The 10,116-nt window shown below is 40.5% G+C and overlaps 1 protein-coding gene across 1 annotated transcript; it reads left to right on the plus strand.

The window, feature by feature from the left end:
• The first annotated feature begins 2,941 nt into the window (after positions 1-2,941).
• LOC143847224 (inorganic phosphate transporter 2-1, chloroplastic-like) lies at positions 2,942-7,220 on the plus strand. Its single transcript, XM_077355978.1, has 3 exons — positions 2,942-3,854; positions 5,740-5,931; positions 6,217-7,220. Exons 1-3 carry the CDS (start codon positions 3,147-3,149, stop codon positions 7,033-7,035), a joined length of 1,719 nt encoding a protein of 572 aa, XP_077212093.1. The 5' UTR covers positions 2,942-3,146; the 3' UTR covers positions 7,036-7,220.
• The last annotated feature ends 2,896 nt before the right edge of the window (positions 7,221-10,116 follow it).

The following is a 10,116-nucleotide window of genomic DNA, read 5'->3' on the forward strand; positions in this document are numbered from 1 at the left end:
TTTTACCTTTCAAGAAAAAAGAAAGAGCTACCGATAGTAGTATATAATCTTAAGTATGTGATTCGTTGATCAAAGCGACAGTAAGTTCGGCCAAATGCCATTTACAACACCTTGATCGGATAATCATAGGTCCCTATTTCATGAAACCTTTGTTTTTCCATCAAGAAATATTAAATTGTTGGTTTTTGTAGTATATATTAAGTATGGGATACTTGTTCGAGATGAGAGCAAGAGCTGCAAGACCATGCCTTGTGATGTTATGCATGATCAACTATCTTGATTTTGCATGTACTCATGTCCTCCTTTGGAACCAAAAGAGGAGTGCTAAACTTAAGACCATCCTTGCAAAAACCCAACCCATTTGATTTGCTTCACCCAACTGTAATTGTTATTCCTTTAATTTTGCATTTTTCAGTGATGTTATAAATGTGGCAGGGTGACATGGTTCCAATGGGGTGTCCTTGCAGTTGGGTTTTCACAAGGGTGCCCTTCAATTTAGCATTCTTAGGAACCTAAATATTGTCTCAAGAGCTACTATTTAACGGGGAGAGAGAGAGAGAGAGAGAGAGAGAGAGAGAGAGAGAGATTTTAAAATATTATTATGTGCTTAGAAGGTAGGTGGGTCCATCCCTTCGCAGAAAGCTTAGGACTTGTTTGACAACCATGAATCTATTTTCCATGAAATATTAGCTCACCCAATAGTACAGCTATGTTTGCATGCTTAAGCATTCCTTGGGTAGTAAATTCCAAGTAGGGCGCGGGATTTAGGATGCAATTAAAACCCTGCTAAAGCATAGTACAACCATTTGCTTTATTCCGTTTAGAATCAAATTAATCAAATTAACAGAGGAGAGAGATACCTAAATAAATTTCTTCTTTTTTGGGATATTTCATATGTAAAGGGAAGTGATGCACGCCACCAGACATGCAATTATTACACATGGTTGTTGTGTCTCTAGGGATTTGGATGTTACATTAGCAAACAAACACTAATCCAAAAGGTGCATTTTTAGCTTAGGGATTGTTTGAGGATCCCTTCATGTGTCATCCAAGCGGGAAGGGAGAGTTGAGGCAGATTGAGTGAGAAGAGGATAAGAAAAGGCTGAAAAGCAAAGAAAAATGACTACACTCAAATTCCCACTTATCCCCCCCCCCCCCCCCCCCCCCCCCTATTTTTAGCTACTTTTTATCCTTTCCTTACCCATGCCCTCAAATCTCTCCTCCCACTCTCCCATCCCTATCTCACCACTTGGGTTTTTTTTTTAAATGATCACTGAATATATTATAGAAGGACCGAGATGGTCAAAGTACAATGGAAAAGAACCTCTCTTACCACTTGTTATACTAACATCCCATGGAAAAAAATTTAAAGGTTTCCAAACATGGCCAACTCAACTCAACTCAACTAAGCTTTCTTCCCAAACTAGTTGGGGTCAGCTAATGAAGCCTTTAGAAAATTTTCATGAAGAAGGTGAAAGGATCTACCCGGCTCAAATTGGCTAAGTCTAATCCTGACACAAGTTGGGTTCGTCTACATGGATCAATTTCTTCCATTTTATCCTATCCAAGGTCATGTGGTGAAAGGATCTACCTGGCTCAAATTTCCAAACATGGCCAAATTTATTTTATTTAGCGTCTTTTTTTTTTTTATGAAGAGTTAGACAAGCAATTCCGTGGAAAATTATTTCGTGGCTCACTTTTGGAGAGGATCTTCCACAGGCTCACTCTTTAGCAGATTCTGTCTTATTCATTTAATTCATATGATATGACGTGGGTGATCTCTCCTGCAAAAGTGAACCGGAATGGTTTTCCACAAATTTGCCTGCAATTGAGCTTGCAGGATTCAAAAGGGCATCTTGACTCCTATTCATTATGACAACTCGGCATGGTATTGCTCTCCTTCTGGCATATGTGGATGATATTGTGGTCACTGGGGATCATATGAACATCATATAAGTGCTAGACTCCGCTGAGAGTTGCATATGACATTAAGGACTTAAGACTGCTAGACTCCGCTGAGAGTTGCATATGACATTAAGGACTTGGGGAAGTTGAGGTCTTTTCTATGCATTGGTTTAGCCATGTACTCCAAAGGCATAGTTCTCTCGCAGCGCAAATATGCTCTAGATCTGCTACCTGGACTACTTGGAAGCAAATCTTGTGCCTTCCCCATTGAACAAAAGAAAAAGTATTCGTTAGATAATTAAGATCTCCTTGATGAACCATCTATGTACAGCAGATGAGTTGGGAGTTTCATCTATCCTACTATCACTCTTCCCCCAAATCTACTACTTGAATTCCAACAGGTATCTCTAGGATATGTTAGTGTCTTATCTCAAGTAAAGTCACTCGGTGCTTAAAAAACACGAGCCCGCGGTTTTTGAAGTGAGTTTCTTCCTTGATTTCCATTAAAAAAAAATAAGTGCTTATATAAAGCACTTAAAAATAAACATAGAAAGATCTTATTATAAGAATAGATATAACTAATTAAAGGTTATCTTAATCTAAATTAGTATCCTATTCTATCCTAACTGTTCAATTCCGAACAAATAGTACAGCATAAGAACAAGAATAAGAAAGAGGGAACGTGCTTGTAGAGATAGATTAAAGGGGTCTTTGGTAAGTGACAAGTGTCACTATTATAGAAATAGAAAGAAGGGAGTGTGGAAATGACAAGTGTCATTTCCATAAGGCTACCGATATTCGCACTACCATATTTTGATAATTGAAAAAACTCATCTCTTCTTTTATTACTTAAACAGCAGTTAAAGCTTGTTACAGTTCCCAAGAAGCTCTCAGAATCCAATTAAAGAAGAAAAGACAAGCATGTGCTTGTTTAGTTATTAAAAAACTATGTAGTGCGAATATAAGTAGCTTAGAAAATGGTAGGAGCGGGAGTGGATATTGTTGCTATTTCACTGTCGCAGACTCTCACCAAAGACTCGTCACCTCTCATTCAGTCCACACCCCATAAACTGCAAAATCCACAACCAAAACAAAAACAAAAATGCAACACCACAATTCTCTCAAGAATCTTCTTCCATGGCGGAAAATCCAACGTTGATTCTCTCTTTCTTCTCTCTCTCTTTATCCCTTTCTCTCTTTCTCCTCTCTCTTTCCTCTTCTTCTCCTATTCTTCAGATATTATGATTCCCTCTACATGCTTCTTAAGAAATGGAAGAGGAGCTACAATCAGTCCTTTCCTCCTTCATAACCCTAACTCTAATCTCTCTCTCCGCAATCATGAATGCCCCTTCTCAAAGCGTGAGGTTCCCTTCTCCAAACTCCAATTCAAAAATTCCAAACCCACCCCCCATTTTCCCAAATTCACCCCTAGATTTCTTCCCCCATCAGCCCTCTCCTCTTTTGCCCACGCAGAAGGGGAAGAAAATGAAACCCAGAAAAAACATGGTGCCAAATCGGATGCTGACGTGTCAGGAATGGCCAAGGCCTTCAATATCTCCTCACAAACAGCTTCGGCTATCTCCATCTGCATAGCTTTCGCCGCTCTAAGTTTCCCATTTCTGATGAGATCTTTTGGGCTAGGGTTAGGGTTTAAGACGAAGGTGCTCTCTTATATTACACTGCTTTCTGGGTTTTACATGGCTTGGAATATTGGGGCTAATGATGTGGCCAATGCCATGGGGACTTCAGTGGGTTCAGGGGCGCTTACTCTCCGGCAAGCTGTGCTGACAGCCGCGGTGCTCGAATTTTCGGGCGCGTTTTTTTTGGGAACCCATGTGACAAATACAATGCAGAAGGGAATTCTGGTTGCAAATGTGTTCCAGGGGAAGGACTCTGTTCTATTTGCAGGCCTACTTTCTTCTCTGGCCGCTGCTGGTACCTGGCTTCAGGTGCTTTTCTTCAATCCTTAGTACTCTAACTGTTGAAGTATAAATGATCAAATAATGCACAACTCTAAAGCTTAAGCTTCTGGAGTAATGGGTTCTTTTCACATGGTGTCAGAGCTCGTTTAAGGGTTGCCAACCCAAAAAAGAGGGGTCATATGTGAGGGGGAGTGTTAAAAGTATAAATGATTAAACAACACCAACTCTAACAACTTAGGCGTTGTTAGGCCCTGTTCGTTTAAGATTATGGCAACTGATTGTAAGTGGCAAACCGATTCTTGGACTCAAAATTACTTTTAAATTTGAGTCCAATAATCGGTTTGGCACTCGCAAGCTGTTGCCATAATCTTAAACGAGCAGGGCCTTAAGCTTTTGGAGTAATTAGTTGTTTCCCATGGCAGGTGGTCTTGGGTTGCTTGCCCAAAAAAGGAGGGTACACATGTCAGGGGGATTGCTGAAGTATAAATGATTAAATAACACCAACTCTAACAGCTTCAGCTTTTGGAGTAATTGGTTGTTAATGTTGAAGTATAAGAGATTAAATAGCACCAACTCTAGCAACTTAAGCTTTTGGAGTAATTGGTTGTTTCACGTGGCAGGTCCTAGGTTGCTAGCCCAAAAAAAGAGGGGTCACACGTGAGGGGGAAGTCTTGAAGTATAAATGATTAAACAACACCAACTCTAATAACTTAAGCTTTTGGAGTAATTGATTGCTTCACGTGGTATCAGAGCCATTGCCTCAGAGCAGGTTTTGGGTTGCCAACCCAAAAAGGAGGGGTCGCACATGAGGGGGAGTGTTAAAGTATAAATAATGAAATAACACCAACTCTAATAGCTTAAGCTTTTGATGTAATTGGTTGTGTCACACTAGGTTCTTTTTTCATTTAATTCTCCACTTTTTCTGCAATTTAAGTTTCAAGGCAGAATTTTTCTTTTAGTATGGATTCCATTGCAAATCTTGATTTTGATGATGTAAAGTAGTGTGTATGCTTATATGCGTTATATTATGGTTGAAGGGTTGTTATCTTAAACTTGTGTTGATGTTTTGTTGGAGTAAACTGATGTAAGGACAAAAGGAAGAACAAGTTACCGTTAAAGTCTTTGCAGAGCAGTTCTTGAAGATGGTGGACCATTCAAAAAAGAATCAAGCATGTTCAACACAAGATATTAAGATACCTCTACATTACCCAGATTAGGAGATGTCAGTTTTGTTTGTTTGTTCTTCTTTCTTTCCCAAACAACCTCTAATAAGTTACTTAATTCATTGGCATGGTCAAGTAGTAGAATGAACATCTAATGCTTAGTATTGTTCGCATATGAGTCGATGAATAAAGCATGTCAATAGCCTCTACAATGATGCAACCAACAATAACCCCTACAATGATGCAACCAACAATAACCCCTACAATGATGCAACCAACAACTCCGCCATGTGTCATACGACGCACTTCCACTTCAATATGTAAACTGACATTCTGAGTTATGACTCCTGATCATACATTTCAAATCTTGTAAAGGTGCAGATCATAGGAGCAGCCCCCGAGATTGTGATATTTAGTAGAACAGCAATAATGAGAAATGTTCTATCCTCATCTTCAATGACATGCCCGAGATTGTAATTTTGAGCCGAAAACAATAATGTACATTATTTGTAAATTGTAAGCACTTGTTGCTACTTACATTTAATATGCATATTACAATATGCTTGTACTATTATTGGCATATATGGTAATCTGGGTTGCCATTTCCTGCCTTTACTATTATTAACAATTTTCTTTATGATTCACGGAAGATGAATTCATGAATGTACATGCACCTATACCTGTACTTACACAAATTATATGCCTTCTATTTTCAATCTCATTGACAAATTTACTCATATTTTATTCAGATAGCATCTTATTTTGGCTGGCCTGTCTCCACCACACACTGTATAGTAGGAGCCATGGTTGGATTTGGCCTGGTCTATGGGGGAGTTGGCGCCGTCTTTTGGAGTTCACTGGCAAGGGTGATTTCATCGTGGATCATCTCCCCTGTTATCGGAGCAGCAGTCTCCTATCTCGTTTACAAATGCATACGTAGGGTATGTTTTCACTTCATACATGAAAGCTTCCGTACCCTCCAGAATGACCTGAACCTAGGGCTGCAGTGCAACTTGGGTTGATTTCTTGGAATTTGGGTTGAGCTTTCACTATAAAACTAGGTCGGGTTCGGGTTGATTCCAATTCATTTTTGAGCAAAAGCTCTACCCGACCAGACCCAAGTTACACCTCGACCTGAACCTCCATTCTCGAAAATTGACAAAATATCAAAATTATCCTTTAAATTGCTTTTCTCATCTGTTTATTTTTCCTGTTATATTTTGTAGTTTGTGTACAGTGCTCCGAACCCAGGACAGGCCGCCGCTGCAGCCGCACCCATTGCTGTTTTCCTCGGCGTAACTGGCATCTCCTTCGCAGCTTTACCACTTAGCAAAACTCTTCCTCTGGCCATAGCCCAAGCCTTGGCCTGTGGAACTTGTGGTGCCTTTCTAGTAAGCAGAGTCATCCACAAAGACCTTGGACACCTCCTAACCTCAGAATCAACAAAAATAAAATCAAAAGATACCTCGCATAATCAAAATATTGGGTTCCTATCCGACATCGCCGGCCCCACAGGGACCCAACTAGAGATTGTCTATGGCGTCTTTGGCTACATGCAAGTCCTTTCAGCTTGCTTCATGTCATTTGCTCATGGGGGCAACGATGTCTCCAATGCGATTGGCCCACTCGCTGCTGCGTTATCAATTCTCCAAGGTAGTTATATTGCATCTGAGATTGTTATTCCCACTGATGTTCTTGCCTGGGGTGGATTTGGGATAGTTGCAGGGTTGACCATGTGGGGGTATAGAGTGATAGCCACAATTGGTAAGAAGATAACAGAATTGACCCCAACACGGGGATTTGCAGCTGAGTTTGCTGCGGCTTCTGTGGTACTGTCGGCATCAAAACTGGGTCTACCCATCTCTGCAACCCATACTCTCGTGGGGGCGGTCATGGGTGTGGGGTTTGCAAGGGGGCTAAACCGTGTTAGGGCTGAGACTGTGAAGGAGATTGTAGCATCCTGGGCGGTCACCATTCCTGTTGGGGCTGTTTTGTCCGTTTTTTATACATGGATTCTGACCAAACTTCTTTCTTATCTACTCTGAGATGCAACAAGGAGTATCTTCTTTTGAATTGGTCTGTGGACTGGTTTATGTTTGTTATCCATTATAGTTCCTCTCATGAGAAAAGGGTATTCATCAGGGATGCTGCAGATTGGTAGCTTGTAATTAGAAAACAAAATGAGACTTTCCAAATTGCTGATTCAATGAAAGTTTCCTTCTTTTGATTATCTCTACATGTCCTTCAAGCATTCTCTTATTTCATAATTTGTCTTAGAGAGGAAGTAAATTTAACAGAGGTTATGATGGTCACATAGCCTATGATAATAGGGTCCTTAAGGTAGCCTATGATAATAGGGTCCTTAAGGTTACCCTTCGCTGCTGATTGCTCAGAGTTGCTTGTCTCTGGCAAAGATTTACTTATCAGGTATTGTGAGGGATGCTTTAGGAGGGAGAATCGGAGAGACCTCATTTCTCAAATGCATGTAAATAAAAGAGAACCCTGGGAAAGCACAAAAATTCCTTTCTAGGAAAAAGGAGTTCCAAGTTGGGGCTTACACTTTGTCACCTCTTCTTTATGACTTATATGGACATACGTTTGTACGAAAGTCTTAACTAGTTTGACACTTTGCAAAATAGTCAATACATTTGAGTGAATTTTGCAAATCCGGTCATGCCATCAATTTGTGACCAAAATACCTATGGTTGTTTCCCATGGTCTCAGAGCTACTGACTCAAAGGCAGATTCTGTGTTCTTAGTTCTAACTAGTTGAGTTTGATTACTAACTAGTTGATTTTGCCTAATTGATTGTTTTTTTTCTTCCATACAGATGCATGTGATGCATTGTTAATTTGCTGGAAACTATAGAAAATTTGACATTGAGATAATTCGATGCCTGTATTATCGATAATCAAAATATAACGATGCCATATTACTGATTGATAATCACCTTAGTTTGAAAAGAAAGCCATGACTCCATACAGAACGATAACAACAAGAACAACAATTAACGACCACATAGAACAAAGGGCACGGTAGAAATCCTCATTAGCTAGTTGAAAACAGAAACAACTTCAAGTCCTACGTCCCTGAAACAACACAAACAAACAACACCAGAATAATTAGAACTCTTAGTTTAACCAGTTTTTAGAGCAAATTCATTCGACTTGTAACCATGGTTTTAAATTTCGGACCGAAATTTCTGATTTCGGTGGAGACCGACACCGAAATCACCCAAAACTGAAACGGTCATTTATTTCGGCCGAAATTTCGGTTTTTCCGAAATTTGACCCAAAAAATCTGTTTTTTTTTTAATATTAATTTAATATTTCACCGAAATTTAATATTGAATAAAATATTGGTTTTGGGTTTTGTACGATTTCGACCGAAATTTTGAAATTTCAGGGTCCGAAACCGAAATTTTAAACCTTGCTGTGTAACATGAACATCTCTTTAGGACTTTCATCAGAGTCTCTCTCTCTGTGGGTGCAACTTGGGTCGGGCTAAACTGGACCGATTCAACCAGATTATGGCTCAGTTTGATTCAGGATTGAGGCATTAAGCCACTGGACCCAAATCCAACACCATCCTCTAATTTTTATCGTAATTTTCAAAATCTTAGGGCTATAATTTTTTTGTTGTAATTTTCTGTCTTTCCCTAAACCAATCTGAACCCAAACCGACTCCATTTGGAAAAAAATGGGCTAGAAGGGTCAAGTTAGGATTGAGAGATTTAGAACGGGTCAGGTTGGGTTAAGGTTAACCCTCTTGGACCCGAGGATCAAGTTAGGATTGGGAGATGCTACAGTGGGTTGGCCTAGGGTTGGCCTCAACCCGACGTACCCTGGACGTACCCTGGCCCGAGTTGCACTTGCACCCACCTCTCTCTCCTGTGAAACAAACAATTACTGCAAAAGCTTAAGCCGCTAGAGTTGGTTTTATTTAATCATTTATACTAAGCATCTCTGTCTCTCTCATATTTTGAAAAGTGTCCTTCGCCAATGACAAAATATGGGAGTGTAAATATCAGTTCATTTTTTTAAATACCAAAGCAAATTTTGAGATTGCCACTATGTGGGCAGCCAAACAAAGATGATGTTATAAGAAGAAAGCAAAAGAAAAAAAAAGGGTTACTAGAGAGACAGAAGAGAATTGCCTTAGCAGTTGGTGGGTAGGGGGAGATTGCACTTGGCAGGGAGCTGCATGGCAAGAGTGGGGTTTATCCCAAAAGCAGGCAAGATTGCAGAGTTCTTATAAGAGCAAAGGCAAGCCAAGTCAGCCTTGGAAAGAGCTGAGCAGCATTGCACCGAGGGCTTAACTGGGTTGGAACCACTGACTGAAGGTTTGCAAGCAACTAAACCATCTTGTGTCATCTTACACAGGCTTTGTGCTTTGGAACCCACAATTTCATGCCCATAAACCACCATCAAAACCAGCACTATAATTCCCAACTTCCTCACAGACTCCATTGTTTCTTACTTGATATCTTGTTTTTCTCGTTGCTTTGCACCTAAGAGGAGACTAGAAGCTGCCCCTTTTATAGAGGCCATGAACCAAGAGTTTGGTCCGTTTGGAGTCCGTGAATGTACATTGGCTACATTAAAGTATAGACTATATAGAGTATAGAGGTCACGGGTGGGCATTTGGTGCTGTGACCAATTTTTAATTGGACACTAGGATTGCTACTCTGATTATCCTGTTGTCAAACTTTTCTTACGAAGTATTCAATGGGCTATGACAGATTGGGAGTAAGATTAGCTCGTCCTGGGATGGAATCCCTTAAAAGTTAGGTAAGCCCCTGATGGGACACAAATACGGCGTCGCTCTCAGATATCGCCACATGTTGTCCATGCACAAGTAGAGCCTAACTATCATGAAGAAAGGCGTTGGAAAACGGCAAAGACCATACGATCATGACACGTGTCGCCCTCTCACCGTCCAGGTCTCATCATCACAAGTTATGGAAGGAAACATCCGGCAAAGCCACGCGCGCCGGTGGAGCAGGGGGACGGCCCAATCCTGCAAAGGAAGGTTTTCTCTCCATAATGATGAAAAGGCCAGCGCACCTCCCTTTAAAAGGGAGGGAAAGGAAGAAGAGAGGGATCCACGTTTTTGGAATGACTTCC

Source organism: Tasmannia lanceolata, unplaced genomic scaffold (genome assembly GCF_043159265.1).
Source record: "Tasmannia lanceolata isolate RefF3 unplaced genomic scaffold, GAP_Taslan_0.1 ptg000015l, whole genome shotgun sequence".
In the NCBI taxonomy this organism is placed as follows: domain Eukaryota; kingdom Viridiplantae; phylum Streptophyta; class Magnoliopsida; order Canellales; family Winteraceae; genus Tasmannia; species Tasmannia lanceolata.

Coding starts and splice junctions, on each gene's coding strand:
- LOC143847224 (XM_077355978.1), top strand. CDS start 3,147: ATGATTCCCTCTACATGCTTCTTAAGAAATGGAAGAGGAGCTACAATC. Junction 3,855..5,739: donor CTGCTGGTACCTGGCTTCAG/GTGCTTTTCTTC, acceptor TATTTTATTCAG/ATAGCATCTTATTTTGGCTG. Junction 5,932..6,216: donor TTTACAAATGCATACGTAGG/GTATGTTTTCAC, acceptor TATATTTTGTAG/TTTGTGTACAGTGCTCCGAA.